Raw genomic sequence first — 16,368 nt, 5'->3', positions numbered from 1 at the left:
CACCATTCATCAGCCAGGCAGGACCAACAGTGCTACTTCCTGCATTCCTAAGACAGACTGGAGGGAAAAAAAATAAAGCACATCGCTGAACTAACGAGGACAGGGAGGCACAATGTTGGTAAGCGCTGGGAAAAATGCTAAATAGTAAAACCACAACATTTAACTCAGTGTAAAAATGTACACGAAGGTTTTCAGGATGCAGCTGACTGAGTTTCCCCATACTCTCCTGTACATATTCACACTGAGACATAAAGAATGGCAGCACTGCATAACAGAGAAGAAGCTAAAGCTGCATTATAAGACTAAAGTTGAACACTGAAGTTTATGGATACATCCTTCAGACAGACAGTCTAGCAACACCCCCACATCAGGCCTTCAATACAGGTTTTCTAACATCTAAATTTAAATAGAGGTCTCTTAATTTTCTGTAACAAGAAACAGTTGTTCCAAGATGGGAAAAGTGGAAAAAAATTTAACCTGGAAAACAATGCATGTCAAAATGCATGCTCAGAACATGCACTTCTGGCACTTTAAAATCCAGTCTGATAAATGCAGCGTTCTGCACATCTCTAACTATGCATGTTAGCCAGGGTCTTGTAGGGAAAAAAAGGAGGATTAGTTCTCATCAGCGCTATTCTGCAGTGGCACTGGATAGAAGTCTACTGCCTAGATTGGCGTTGTTCTCACCAAAAGCATCACGCAGGAGGATTTTTTGTCCTAAGCATACAGAAGAAAGAATAAAAATGTCATGTAATAGCATTTAGATGAAGCTTAGATATGAGACAGATTTTAATGGTTAACTTGCACACTTTCCTGAAGTTGCATTTATGAAGAATCTGCAATGCTACGGCAATGGGAAAGGATTTGATTTTGTTGTATCATGATACTCTGAAGTTTTACACTACATTGATTGAGTACATTTAACGATATAAAAATGCACATCTGTGGTCCATAAGTAGAGATCTGAACAGAATGAGTTTCATCTTGAAAATAAAGTGGAGGTAAAGAGTCTCTTCAGATTTCTAATACACTTTCCACAGCCAGAAATGAAAGCAGTACCAGAAGAGCTGTTATCAACATCTGCTCATATCAAATCCAATCCATCTTGCCAAAAAAATGACAAGTCTCTAGTTTAGAAGATGACTCTGCTCAGAGAAGCTATTCACAGAAATAAATGCTGGAACCACATGATTCCCAAATTAACTGTCAATCTATTCATACCAAAGTTGCAAGGCTGAGAGAAAACAGATGTTTTGCTTAGATTCCAGCCCTGTGCATATTATCCCAGGATCTGAAAGCCAGCTTGTAATCAGTTTGACTTCAGCAGTACCTCTGACTTAAGTAAGGTTTTTGCCTGCGCTGTGAAAGACCAGGGTTTAAAAGAATGAAACGATAAAGCGCCCAGGGTTTTCGCTTAAAGTTACTGGCTCAAGTTTAAGCTACAGGCTCTGCTCTGTTAAGCGTCTGAACTACAGATGCTATTTTAATTACCTTTTTGTTTTTGCTCTTTTCAATATCATTTAGCTAACATGAAAAACTTACTTTCTCCCTTTCCCACTCCCTGTTGTATCCATCCTATTACTTTTTGGTGTTAATGCATGTGTAAGTTGCACGTGTGGCACCTCGGAGGTAGAACACCTTGGGTGTAGGTCTACTGAGGGAATGTGTCAGGAGTCAAACCATAAGAGTTTAAATTTCAATCACTGTTGTCAACAAATTTGAGGGAGAGAAACACACAAACAAAGAGCAGACTTGCAGAGCGTAAGATGCTCACTTGTAAAGCTGCTTTCATGATCCTACTCACACTTTAAACAACAAGCCTATCTGCTACAGGAGACCTCTCAAAAGCCAAACAAAACATGAATTTGGGGCTACAGAATGGGCTTTAGGATTTACATCTGAGCTCCCAACCCATTCTAGTAACAGATTCCCTTGCATTCGGATTGTGCCTTCACATATGTCTACCATTTATTTATTTAAGAAAATAGAACTTCATACACCGGCAAAAATTGAAAACTAATAAAAAATACATTTTATACATGTTAACACTTTCCTTGCCTAAGCATTTAGGACAGATTTCAGTAATCAGTTTCTCTTTCATCCTTCCCTCCTGCATACATTATTCACTGCAGGTAACATTTTACCAATTTAACAATACCATTCCTTTACAAAAGCAGCTTGGCAAGAATTTTATAAACAGAACAAAGAACTCAGTACCTGTGTATAAATATATATATGTAAAACTATAAAGGAGAGAAGATGAAGTTTATAGTAAAATTCAGAGTCTGATTACACTAAGCAGCAGGCTATTTCATCTGTCACACAGCACATGAAACAACTGCTTCTAAATACTGGATTTTATCTAAAGTTCAAATTGCAAATAATGGGCTCTAGCATAGGAGACTCTTCTTTCCCTTCCATATTTTTCCAGGAAGTAAGATCAATGTACTTCAAAAAAATAAATACACACCTTTTTCTAAATAAATTAGAAGTAAATGGTACTTTTGATTCCATATAAATTCTTCGTTAAAATTGAGAAAAAACACTGAATCTCCAATAGAAAAGAACTTATAAATCTTACCTTTGTCAACTACATCCCATACTTCAACTTTAACAATATCATCAGTGGCTAAAAGCACAAAAAAAAAAAAGCGTCAAAAAAAAATCGGTTTCAGCAAAATGAACAACAAACACTCTACCCTTACCACACAGAGTCTAACCCAAAACTAGTACTGTCAAAGTAGCAGATCAAAGTCAAAAGAAAAGTAATTCTTGAGTTAAAAGAAAACCTAAACACAACTAACACAAGGCCCACTTTTGAAGGAACAGGCTGTAATCCAATACTGTGTTATCTAAAGAACTTCTTAAAAATTCTTACTCGTATGATAGATTTCCTTTGCATTTTATCAGAGATTTAAAATGTGTTATAAATATTTCATATGCATTTTTTTCATAACATACAGAGGTTCTAACATTTTTTCAGAAAAGATATAAATTTAATTTGAATAACTTCTGGTCTGAAAGCAAGGCATACAGCTGAAAAACAAAGGAATACACACATTTCAAGAAAATCCATCTTACTAAGGCCATTTTCACATAAATATTACAAAGAGTGCAGGCAGTCTGGCAGCCACAGAAATCCATTCTCTCTGCAAATTTCAAGTTGCACTCTATGAAAAATAAGGTATTACTGCAGCTTGTTAAGACACAAAACTGCTAAAATCAGTAAATAATAGGCAGCAAGGTAGATTTGAGTTGCTAAAATCTGAAGCAAGACAAACAAAATTCTCATTAGAAAGACACTATGGCCAGTACTGACAGCTAGCAGTTAAACCTTCAGTTGGCACGAGGGATGGGTAGCTTTGGTTAGAAATATATATTGAATCTGAATAAGCAGTCTGATCTTCACAAAGTTCCACAACACAGTTACTTTTGGAAATGCTACAAAGCAAAGGTTGGACTTGGAGCAGCTCTGAACTTAAAGCAGTGGAACATGAAGATAATAATGTCTGAGAGCAGAAAATAATCTCATAGCATGGCAAGAGAATTTAGCTAAGTGCCACTGTCCAGCTGGGAAACATTTCCCCTACAGAATTCACTGTTGGCTTAACTTAAATGTTTCAAAACATTGTAAATACAGATTTTGAATGATTGTAAAGCTTGATCCTCTGCTTCTGTAGAAATATCCCTTCTTACTTTTATGTATAAAGCTCAATTAGCCTCTCTTTTTCCTCACAGCAACTCTCACTTACCTTCCCATTTGCTAGCAAGGAGTGGGGCACAAGATGAGGAGACGTGCCCAGGGTCAGCCCAGCCAGAGCACCACAGGCCCAGATGGGGCCGAAAACACAACAGGCATACAGCAGCCTGCAGCCTCACAGCCTCTGCCCAAACCATAACACTCCCCAAATTCAGTCTGTCCCCGTATATTTCTACAAACCACCAAATCGGGTAGGGCTCAAGTCCAAACGCTTGCCATTACTCGCCCAGCTCTTACACCCCAGATTGTGCAGCAGGGCGCTCTCACCGGGACGTGGGATGCCCGAGGCCATGGTGCGTGCAGGGTGTGCAGTCAGGCAGCAGGTGCTCAGGCACAGATCACCTATTTGAGTTCTGCCCCCAAATTCATACCTGACAGCTGGGACTGGCAGTGCTGCTGCCGCCCCAGAAGAACGAGGGACAGACAGACCGACCGACCAGCCAAGTCAATCTTGGTGCCTTTCAACAGTCAAGACATTCTGCAAAGGGACTGAACATGCTTTCCCTTCTCAGGTGGCAAACCTTTCAGGGGCGCAGCAGGCATCCAGAAGGCAGTTTGATCTTTCCAGTAGCTCCACACGCAGCAGCACATAAGCACTAAGAAGAGGTTTCTCCCGAGAAGTTGGAACCCCATTCCAAAATAGGCCATTGGGGTGCCACACAGTGCTCTCCTAGGCCTGGTACCTAGTACTGGGACTTTGCTCCCAAGCTCCAGAGAACCCCACCTCCTTATCCTAACACCAATGCACCCTCAGTTATGTTCTCTTGGTGAGTAATTTCCCCAGTACTGAAATCCTACTGAGCAGCAGCACTCCTAGATAGCTGAGGAGTTGAACTGTTTGACTAGAAAAGATCTCTCTATACCCTTTTATCTGAGGGGAAGCGCAGAACTTAGCTAAGAAACTAACTACATAAGATGCAAAAAAATTGTTTTCCATGTTTGTTGTTGTTTCCTGTTAGCACCAGCGCTTCTGCTGGCCAGTAGCCAAAAAGTTCTTCCTTTTCATCACCAGCTTCATTCCTGATTATCCTGAACGCACAAGAGGATAATTACTTTAGTGCTGCTGTGCTGACTTTTTTATGACTCACACAGCAGTAGGAGCAGCATTTCACCCTAATGGATTCTGAAGGCATGTCGCAGGAAAAAGAGTGCCAATGCATCATTTTAATTCTATAACTTGGACTAGCACAAACCAGAGAGCAGAACACTTAAAAAATATCTCTACTCAGTTGCTATTTCGCTAAGTACTTTGTAGCCAGTGGCACGCTAAGGCACCCTTCTCCCAGAAAATCGTGAAGAGGTGAGAAGACTCCAATTGCAAGTGTTTATTTAAAAATAAGAATCATTGCTTTACGGGTTGGTTCATATTTACTCTCACGCAATTACATGACTCATTTCATATTCTTTGGATCACAAATCCTACAGAGCAGAGCAACTCTGCAATTCCACGCACCCATCTATAAAGCACTCAAAGTATTGGAACAAAAGTATTTGCTAATTTTTATTTCGGACTCCCTTTTTGAGGCTGACAAAAGGAGAATAAAATTAATGACTACCATACCCTAAAAAAAACATACATTAGAGTCGGGAATGGTAATTCCTTACTTGGATACAAAAAATTCCATAACAGAAAAGTGATTTGGTTCACTCCAAGTAGGAGCAAGCATTGTAAGAATCCTTGAATATTTGACAGTGATATAATTAACATATGTAAATATTTGCTGCCAACTACCTCATAATGTTTATTCAAGGTAGCTTAAGAGCATGATCACAGGAAAAACAAACTGTATTTTTCCTCTACAGATTAACTTGGCTAACAGGTCGGTAATTAGATCTGAGCCAATCTCTCAGAGTGCGCACATCACCTATCTTGGATGGAAAGTTCTCTGAGCAGGAAACGTATCTTGCGCATTTTTTTTTAAAAAGGAGGTTATTTTTACAAGTATCAAGGTCAGTATTGAATTTCCTACTGGAAAATATTAGTAAAAAATATTATGGTGTTTTATCAAGTGAAAGAAACACAAACAAAAGGCACAATTTCATGTACAGTCTTCTAGCAAATTGCAGCAGCTTGACAACACTTGGCCTTGAGAAAAGTCCATTGCCATATGTACACATTGCTGCCAAATCTAACCAGGAAGCTCTATAAAGATGTATCCCATAAATATTAGAATTAAGAACTAGAAACGACAAATACACCTGCGGTTACCAACTGACAGTAAAAGCCATCCTCACGTGTAGCTGCTTTCTACCCTGGGATCACATCCATGTTGAAAAAGCCAGCACGTAAGTCTCAGCTCATTAAAAGGCGATACAGTCCCTAAAATATGCAGTAACATATAAGATGAATGGATCTTTCTATACGAGGAGCAGCCTTCAAACATCTTTTTGCATGTAACTGTTCACAAACACAAAAAGAATTAGGCATGAATAAGCCTCTTAGAAATCAAAAGCTGTATTTACAAACAGTACTTATATTACTGACATTGGTTGGAGAGGAAACTAAAATTCAGAGGGTTTTACCTGTGATAACGCAGAAAACCACAATTAACATTCAGTGCAATCTTTAGACTTAGACATCTAAAAATGAAGTATTCCGTGTCTTAGTCTGGTCTAAGTCTATTTAGGCTAAAGCAATTTTGATTTTAGAGATAGCTTCCATCATCCAAACAATTCATAAGCTCTACATTCGCACATCAATAACCAATGTACTGATATGCTGGAAGAGAAGAGTACAAGTGTGGGGGAAGGACGGCACAGCTGAAACGCAGTATGCCAGACATCTTGATGCAGATGGAGGACACCACTGCATGAACACTGCAGATCTGTCAACACCTTGCAAGAGCTGATAGGCAGAACATCCATAACATGGTACCCAAAATAAAGGTACTTTTATGAAGAAATGCAGAAGCTAACCAGCACACCTTTGCAGCATGGCCATACAGCGGGTCCCCACCAAAGAATCTAAACACCTGTGACATCAGGCTTAGCTCAACATCAGATCCTGAATCTGAGAGAAAACCACTGTTGGACTGAGCAAGGACCTGTTTTCCTCCCCCATCCAAGGCAGAGTGCAGCTATCCATCTGTGGTGGTTTTACTCGGGTGGACAGCTGAGCTCCACCACAGCCGCTCTCTCACTCCCCCTCCTCAAAGGGAAAGGGGGAGAAAAATATGATGCAAACGGCTCAAGGGTTGAGATAAGGACGGGGAGATCGCTAAACAATTATCCTGACGGGCAAAACAGACTCAGAGTAGGGAGATGGTAAAATTTATTGCCCATTACTAACAAGCTAGAGAAGTGAGAAACAAAGGAAAGAAACCAAAAACACCTTCTCCCCCTGAGCGGTGCAGGGGAACGGGGGTTGCGGTCAGTCTATAGCACTTAGTCTCTGCCGCTCCTTCTCAATCACTCTCTTAGAATCACAGAATCATTCAGGTTGGAAAAGCCCTCCAAGATCACCTGGTCCAACCATCCCCCTACCACCAATGTCACCCACCAAGCCATGTCCCCAAGCACCACGTCCAACCTTTCCTTGAACACCCCCAGGGACGGTGATGCCACCACCCCCCTGGGTAACCTGTCCCAATGCTTGACTGCTCTTTCTGAGAGGAAATGTCTCCTCACTTCCAACCTGAACGTCCCCTGGCGCAACTTGAGGCCATTCCCTCCAGTCCTGTCACTGGTTACCTGTGAGAAGAGGCCGACCCCCAGCTCCCCACACCTTCCTTTCAGGTAGTTGTAGAGAGGAATAAGGTCTCATCCCCCAAAGCCAACTGGTTTACACTACCTTTTGTAGCCCCTACATCAAAGTGAGCACAGTATTGTGAATGACAGACGTATCCTACCCGAAACAGCTCCTAAATAGCTGCTGCCCTGAACAAGCGGAGGGTAAAGGACTGAGAGGTCCTTCCCAGAGCACCAGCCCTACAAACGCACTTACTCCATCCCTCTTCTTCCCCCACAGCAGGCCAGCACCATCGATACCTTACACACTGAGCAATACGGGTGTAGCGTGGCAGTCATTTCTCCTAGGGACAGGCCCATGGACCTACCTGTGACCCACACCCGTGGGTCTGTATGTACATACACACACACAGGGCCAAAAAAACACGATGGAGAGGAGCACTGGCTGTGCACAAATCCAACTACAATCTCTCAATATGCCCTTTTTTCCCCCATATATCCAAGCTTTTCCTTCAGGATTTTCCTGGTGTGGTCCAGAGCCTCAGGCTCGGCCCCGACCATAGGGAGGTCAGCCCACAGAGGCAAGCACCACCCTGCTCCAGCATGGGGTCCCTCCCACGGGATGCCATCCCTCCCAAACTGATCCTGCGTGGGCTTCCCACAGGCAGTAGCTCTTCAAGAACTGCTCCAATACGGGGCCGTACCATGGGCTCCATCCATCAGGAGCCAACTGCTCCGGCACGGGTCCCCCACGAGCGGCAGCTCCCCCCAGGCCCCCTGCTCCTGCGTGGGCTCCTCTCCACGGGCTGCAGCTCCGGCCCAGAATCTGCTCCGGCAGGGGTCCTCTGCAGGCTGCAGCCTCCTTCAGGCCACATCCACCTGCTCCACTGTGGTCTCCTCCACGGGCTGCAGTGTGGAAACCTGCTCTACCATGGTACACCACGGGCCGCAGGGGGACAGCCTGCCTCACCATGGTTCTCTCCACAGGCTGCAGGAGACTTCTGCTCCAGCGCCTGGAGCACCTCCTGCCCTCCTTCTGCACTGACCTTGGTGTCTGCAAGGCTGTTTCTCCTTGCTCTCCTCTCTCTCCCAGCTACTGTTCTGCAGCAGGGGTGTTTTTTTTTTTTTCCCTTTCATAAATGTGCTCTCACAGAGGCACAAACAACATCGCTTACTGGCTCGGCTCTGGGCAGCAGCGGCCCCCTTACCTAACATGGGGCAGCTTCTGGATTCTTCTCTCAGAAGCCATCCCTATGGTCCCCTGCTACTATAACCTTCCCACGTAAACGCACTACACTATCCTTATAAACCTTTTCCACCTGTGTCAAGAAGTGCTGACTCATGTGGAAGCCTGTCTTCACAAGAGCATGAGGATCTCCAGAACTGCAGTTACCAGCTCCCTGTAAACACACAACAGCAGCATCGACCTTCTCTCCTCGCACCGAAACCTACAAAGCCAATAGGGATTGTGAGAGTAATGTCCCTAGGCAGATGGCCTGTCAACACACCCTGGGGCTCCACGATCATTAACAAGAGACTTTGGCACGATGGCATCATCCAGCAAACACAAATTTTATTGGTAAATTAGACAAATTGGTATTTTTTGTAGTGGTAAATTAGACAAAGCACCTGATGTTGTGCGCCTCAACTGTGTGCTTTTATTTTATGTATAAGGAGACAGAGCAACTGCTTCAGAAAAAAAGGCAAAATGGTGTGGATAGACTATATCTGATAGTAACAAACTAACTGCTGACTTTTCTTCCAAAGCAAAAATCAGTCTTACAGAGCAAGTTCATGCTTAGTCAGTAGCGCATGCCCCAAGGCTGTGGCATTGTTGATCAGGAATCTAAAAGCTGGACTTTAACACCCTCTGGAACCATAGTGTGATGCAGTTTCAATGCCTGCAGTGTCTTCTCCAGGCTAGATGCAGGGCTTTCAGAGCCACTTCACACTGCCAGAGCAGATGGGAAAAAAAAAAAAAAAAAAAAATCACACCTCATCTCTCAAAAAAGCCACTGGTAAGATACTTCCGTGCTTCAGTAAGTCAGCCTAGAGCTATTAGTACTCCAACCATTTTTAAAACATCATCATCACCAGTTAAGGGATGCTCTTTACATTTTAATCAGTGAAAGACTAGTTTACATCAAGCTCTTCACTTGTACACAACAATGTAACACCAAGCAGGTTTAGCCCTCAGAGACCGATTTTCATAATAAACCTGTTTTCATTAGCAAGTCAAGCATATCACAAACACTTCGAATCTTTTGGATCACCTACTAAAAACCTTCCTAGAATTGCAACTTTCAGAGGTCTACTTTTTATCTCTTACACAGTTTGATTAAAATTATTGAAAATATGACTGAGAAACTGTGAATAATAAGTTAAAATAAGATTGATGAGAGCTCACTTTATCTCCCAAGCAGACACAGAAGAAGCAAATAAGGCTGCAGTGGAATTTCTACCCCCAAGACACAGACCCACTGTCCCGTGACAGTCACTCCTTCCACCCCCTTTCATCTTACTTTTGTAATTCCAGTGGATGCTGGTGACTTGGATCTCCTGAGTTGGAATATATTCCTCAATAAACTTCTTTCCCTGCAGTCGGTGCCAGAGTGTGGTTTTCCCAGTGTTCCTGTCCCCTCGGATAACAATTTTCACTGGGGAAAAGAGCAAGCAGACAAATAAAGTTGATTAAAAGCAAATCAAAGAATGCTGTGAAGAGCATGTTAACTTTTTGCAAGCATTATTCAGATGTAATTAGTTCTCCCATATTACAGAGGCATGATGGGTTTTGTTAAAAAACATGAGACTCTGTCATTAAAATTAGTGTTTATTCAGCTACTCACACTAGCTCAGCAAAAAGAACCAACACCAAGATTGAAACTTCGGAGTCTGCACAACTTCAGCTAGCTCAGTCGCTGCTCTTTTTACCCTCCTGCATTTTTTCACCTGTACCCAGCCCTCCCTCATACCCTCTCTCTTTGCAAGCCTTTTATGTCAGGTTGCTTCTTCAATTACCTCCTCTACCATTCACATTTCTCCTTAAACACTGCCCATTCCTCGCAGAAATAATCACTTCCTAGAGCCAGTTGCCCCAAGTCACTAAAAGCCCAAGGACCAGTTCTTGGCTGAGCTGAGTTAGGCAGGGCCCCCTGTCCAGAGGTGTCAGTCTGCACCCAGGCACTGGTGCAGAAGTTCTTGTGGATGCTGTAGGAGAGCTGAGAGGCAGCTTCTGCTGAGCCCGACCATCACTGCTTTCAGCTATCCCCAACTTCCCTGCACTGGTGCAACATCCCCTTTTCCAGGAGCCTGTGTGTCGCTTCTCCAGCTGCTCCAGCTCACAGCCCAGCCCAGCCCTGAGGAGGAGGCAAGCCTTGACCACCTCTGCCAAAGGGACGAGGCAGTTAACGACACGGGGGTCTTACCTGAAACCGCCACCGAGAAATTCATCAAGCTGCCTCTGTTGATGGCCACAGTTTGAATCAAATTAGATCACAATAAATCTACTTTACACGCACTAGAAACAAGCTAGGCTGAAGCAGAACAAGCACACCACTCTGGGGACATAAATCAGCTTCAATCACAGAAATAAAACCAAGAAAAACTGAATCTCTGTTGGTCCCCTCTGTGGCAGAGGAAGGGCCTCTATGGCAGGAGCTAGGTCTTAACCATTTTTAAGGCACAAACGTGCTGATGGCACTCAGCAAAGGCATTCTTAAAAACCGTGGTCTCGGGTACATCAGAAGAGCCCCACTTCCACTGGCCTGCCTCAGGCCCAGCTGCCTAGGCCACCAGGCTGACCTAGCACGCCGCATGCCCCTGCCTGCTGCAAGGAACGTCTGTCCAGGCAAAACGCATTCAAGCCCACCCTAAGTAAAAGAAGCGTCCAAAATATCTCGTCTTGCTGCAGGGAAAACAACCCATCTGCAGAGAGCATCGCCTGTACTGCTACCATAACCTGTACGCAGCCCAGCAAAGCAACTGCTTCAGCACTTACCACCACCCGCTTCCCAGAGGCTACCCTAACGTTATCTTGTTCGATCTGAAAATGGACTACGCTGTTTTCTAAATCTTCTGTCACATTACGGGACTTTTGTTTTTAAATACCATCTTTGTTTTAAGTGGTCACTACAAGCCTCTTGAGAAGCATAAGCTGACTTGAACAGGACCAGAATTTTTATGCTTGCATCTGATACACAGGAGCTGTCATCCACTGGGAAACGGGCCGCTCAGAGACATCTAACGGCAGATTCGGGTGATCAGCATTAGGTCGTGCGTCATCATTCGGGCAAGGGAATCTCAGACTGAAGGCTGCCTTCTGTTGTAACTCAGGAGTTACTGCAGGCATTTCAGAGACAAGCTGAAGAGTAACGGTGCCTGGTAAAACAGACAGCATATACCAAATCTGTGGAAGAGGTTTGCCTGGGGAAATTCTGTGCTGCAGTTCTGCCGGGCTTCGGTTGCTGTTCTGCTCCCACCCACTAAGAGGTATTGCTGTTTATTCTTTTACAAAGTTACCTATTAAAATAGCAAAAGGGTAATAAAGACACACAGAACACTGTATTTATAGAATGACTTCGTTTACAGGTACCAGAGCATCTCTGTAGAGACAACAAACCATTTCCTGCATTTCCCATTGCCCTGTGTGGGTTTTTGTTTCCTGCTTACAGATGGGGAAACAACCAAAGGAGGATTCCTTGGATATTTCTTAATTAACGAAATGCAGCAAGTCCATGCCACATGAAGAATAAGATCGTTTGTCCCCTTTAGAACCCGAACCTTTCAAAACGCTCTCCCTGCCTGCCTTAGAGAGAGATTTAAAAATTTAGATTCCTCTATAAAGTACAGCACGAGCCACTAACACAGTGAGTTTTAGGGGACAAGCAGACCCTTCCTCAGTCAGGCTGCTCTCAAGATGCGCTTTCAGGACCACCCACGGATGTCTCAGCTGTGAGCTCTTCTCCAGAAGGGGTAATCCCCAACTCCCCACTTTTCCTACTGCCAACGCTATTACTTATGCAGCCATTGTTGAGTTGGCTCAAGAAACGGAACTGGCTGAAAACCAACCCCCACATTATCCATTTTCAGCACGCTCGGTTTTCTCCTCTAGCTCAAGGGCACAGCTGCAGGAGCAGTAGGAGCAGTGCCGGCATGGTTGGGGGGGGGGGGGGGGGGCAAGGAGATCACCCTCACCCCCCAGCAGCAACACTGAGATCAGCTTCGGGTGCCTGTAGCAGCACACGCTCCATTTGAACATGTCCAACGGCCCTTTTCAGGTTCAGTATTTTCTGCGTTAGGATCTCTTTCCTCCTACATAGTGCGTTAGTTTTCACCGGTTTTTGTTCATTTGTTTGCTTCTCGTGATTGGAGAAGTCTTTAAAAATAAAACAGGAAGAAGGCAGGTCGTACAGATCATTTTCAGCAAAACAAAATCAGTATCTGAGACTTTGGATGGGGCAGCTCTACTCAATGACAGACATCTGCAAGACAGGAAGAGCTGAATGAGCTTCAGGGCACAGCCAGCCAGGCAAACCACAGGCCCAGGCCGTGTCTGAATGTGACAAGACCAGCAATTATGGCTGAGGTTGGTACTGTTACCTGTGGGATGTACGCAGTTGCTACCTTATTTTGATTTCTAGTTAAATCAGTACTTACTGCAAACAGCCACAGGCTTGTAGCAAAGACAGCAGAATTATCTGTGGGAAAAAGGGTAGGGATGGGGAATAGATAAAAACGTGAGGAAAAAACCGAACAGATCACTTCTCATTCACTTTGTCGCTGTGACAGGAAAAATACAGGGATTTCAATTGTGCAAATGGGGAAACGGAAGCAGAGCAGCAAGGACATGGGCCCAGGGAACAGGTCACAGACCGACTCAGGACTGGGAACGGGGAATTCCCAGCACTGCCCATTTTCCCTCAGCATGCCGCAACAGCTAAGGACTTCAGATCCCAGAGCAAAAACCCCTGAATATCTCTGCTAATAAGCCCTGTATGAAGGGTCATAACCTTATTCTCATGAAGATGCTTGAGGCCGTGACTACAAGGCTGTAATTCGAACACTACAAGCTGGTTCTGCTGCCAAAAGAAGCAGACGTGGTCTACAGACACCCCCAAGCACAGCTCCTGGGGAGAACAGGCCAGACAGCAGTCAAAGCAAGTTTCCCACATGTTACACAAACACCTGTGACAGCAACAGGAAAAAAACATGAGAAGGTGGGAAGCAGCTGGAAGAGGGAAGGTCTTTCTTTTGGAAGCAGCACCGAGTGAAAATATTTAACAAAACTACAATCGGAAGCTGGGAAGTACTACTCTGAAACAACACAAAGGAAGTAAGGGCTACAATGCTCACAATAAGGATGCACCGTACTCATTAAGTTTTGCCTTTTAAAGCACATTTTAGACAGACAAGTAATAAGAAGAGGGACCAGGGGAATTCTTGGAGCTACTGACTACGGTAGCTCAGCACCGCTGCACGTTTAGGCCAGGGCGATGCCCGCGGGGCGGACAGCAGCCTGGGCTCCAGGCACACACAGCGGTGGGTTTTGTTGGGTGGCACGCTAGACACAGCTTTCAGAATAAAGCCCAGAGCAGAAGGTGTACTGTGTTGTGGGGAATGGGACCCCTGGATTGGAAACACAGCACTTCCACGGCCCCTGTCACCAGTCATCAGTCTGCAGCTCCCAGGAAGTCTTCTCATCCATGGAGCCCAGCCAGAGCCACTCATTGCACCCGTCTTCGGCCAGCACTGCCTTATGTAAACTTCCATGGCTGAGTAACCTGGAGCTGGTAATTCCTTCTGTAATTTGTCTTGTAATTTGTTTAAACCAGCACCGCTTCCAAAGGAACGAGACCCACCTCTGCCTCTCTACACCGAGCCTGTTCACTCAGGCCTGCGCTGCTCTCCTGGGGCCAGCACGGCTCAGCTGAACAGCAGCAGCCCTGGTCCAAGTGCGAAGCTAGCCCAACCAGGAAAAAAAGAGCAAGTTTTTGCAAAGATTGGTTCCCCATGCTGGGAACCACAATCTCACATAAACAGCCAAGCCATTAAAATCAAAATTGGTACAGACCCACATCATTTTCCTAATTTCTCTGTACCTTAGGGGACTCTGGTGTTATTTGGGCTACAGTATGTAAAAACAGAAAAGCTCCATCCAGACGATAAAGAGAGCCAATAAGGAGTGTATGCCGGGAACGACGTATGAAAACACTTTTGTTTCAAATTAGGATGCCCCATGCAGAGAAAGCGATTGCTGCTGAGGGCTGTTAGTGGCCTTTGCTCTCACCAGAAATTTAAACCTACCCACTCCGCAACTTTCCTCCTTTTTAAAACTTACCTGAGTGGGGGGGAGACCATCAACGCAAATCTGTTGACTGGGGCTGTTTGGTTATGAAACATACTTGACAGCCACGAAAGCTGGCACAGCCCGGCCCGCCCCAAATCCCAGAGGAAAGCGGCATCAAAAGCCACGTGATAAGGCCCACGTCCCAGCCATTTGCTGCCACTTTATCAGCGAGCATTTTCAGCACACTTATATTTCTGGTAAGTAAACGGGCTACACTTCACGATCAATAGTGGACTATGAAAACAAGGAAATATTTCTGCAGAACCAGTCGTGACTGCACCCTTTGGTTTAGGGTTATGCAATTCCAGGGAAAAGGAAGAGTTTTAAAGACCTGTGTTAAAGACGGCTACCAAATGAATTTTGTACCCCCCTCTGCTCAATTTCACAGGTTTCCTAAGAAAGGAGCGTTGATAATAGAAAGGATATGCAGCTCTCCCCTTTGCTTGGCAATGGCCCTTGCAACGCCCATACCCTCACCACGCTGAAACTCACCCTACTTATCCAGTGCCATGGCTTTGAGGGTGCTTCGAAACTCTTTCATAACCCTGCCTGTATCTCCTACGAACATTATATAACCGTGATACGGGGAAGAGTTACTATGGAGACTGGAAAGCTTCCCTTAAGGCAGGGACAGAAAGATGCAGTTTTATTCTTGATATAAAAGCAGTAATTGGAACACAAATCTCGATGAGACCATGCTCAAAAGAAAAAGCTTTCCAGAGGCTTTTGGTAACGAGACAAAAAGAAACGAAGCTACAGTTGGCGGCTTAGCTGTTTGCATTTTTGGCCCTGCTGTATTAATGACAAGCAGGTACACATCCACAAAGGTTAGGTGGCAGTGCAGTTTGTCAACACCTAACGAAGAGCTGTCCCTTTTCACTGCTGTGCCAGCAGGATGCAGCTGATCTGTACCGCATGCAGCACAAACGTCTGCTGTTGAAACATCAACTCCTTTCTCCTGCGTAATTCATAAGTTGATACAAGCAACCCGGTCTCAAACATTTCCCACTGAAGCACAAGGATATGTTCTGGTCTGTGGGCTCTGCTAAGCCTCTGCAGAGATCAATAGCCTTTAACCAGATCTCCAGGCATGCTTTGAATGGTGCAGTGCTGTATGCCAAGGTGCAATAGTTTCATCTTCACCCCTCATCTCTCACTAGAAATTATGTCCCTTAACAACGTGTGCTTGTTGTCATATTCACAGTTGCTTGCTAAGACACTCATTTTCTAAGTTAAGGACTTCTGGAATACCTACCAGATGTGTTCTGGGTAAATGCAGCAAACGCTCTCCCCAGCATAGCTGAGAGCTTCCAAAACATATCAGATTAAAAGCATAGTCAATAGTGACAACACTAAAAAAAAACAACACACCAAACTCTTGACGTGCTAATCTCTCCCTTCATTTACAATTTCAAATTAAGATACAGCACAAATTCTATTCCTCCATCACGTGTGCCTGCTCAGAAATTAATCAGTGCCACATTTACAAATCAGTCTCATTCCAAACTGCCACTCTCTCAGCTTCTTGCAGCCTGACTCCAGAGCGTGCCCATTCCCGCAGACGAGCTGATACTCG

The 16,368-nt window shown here is 44.5% G+C and overlaps 1 protein-coding gene across 2 annotated transcripts in view; it reads right to left on the bottom strand.

Annotated features, from left to right (window-relative positions):
- RABL6 (RAB, member RAS oncogene family like 6) overlaps nucleotides 1–16,368 on the bottom strand; it is a 59,070-nt gene that overhangs the window by 41,549 nt on the left and 1,153 nt on the right. For both annotated transcript variants that reach the window (XM_035564680.2, XM_035564681.2), the window contains exons 2-3: nucleotides 9,970–10,104; nucleotides 2,582–2,629 (exon numbers count right to left, since the gene is read on the bottom strand). In XM_035564680.2, the coding sequence (XP_035420573.1) occupies nucleotides 2,582–2,629; nucleotides 9,970–10,104 (183 nt within the window). The remainder of the gene's footprint in view (nucleotides 1–2,581; nucleotides 2,630–9,969; nucleotides 10,105–16,368) is intronic.

This window comes from Cygnus atratus, chromosome 19, assembly GCF_013377495.2.
Source record: "Cygnus atratus isolate AKBS03 ecotype Queensland, Australia chromosome 19, CAtr_DNAZoo_HiC_assembly, whole genome shotgun sequence".
NCBI lineage: Eukaryota > Metazoa > Chordata > Aves > Anseriformes > Anatidae > Cygnus > Cygnus atratus.
The sequence above is the reverse complement of the archived record's forward strand: the minus strand, read 5'-3'. Positions and strand labels throughout refer to the sequence as shown.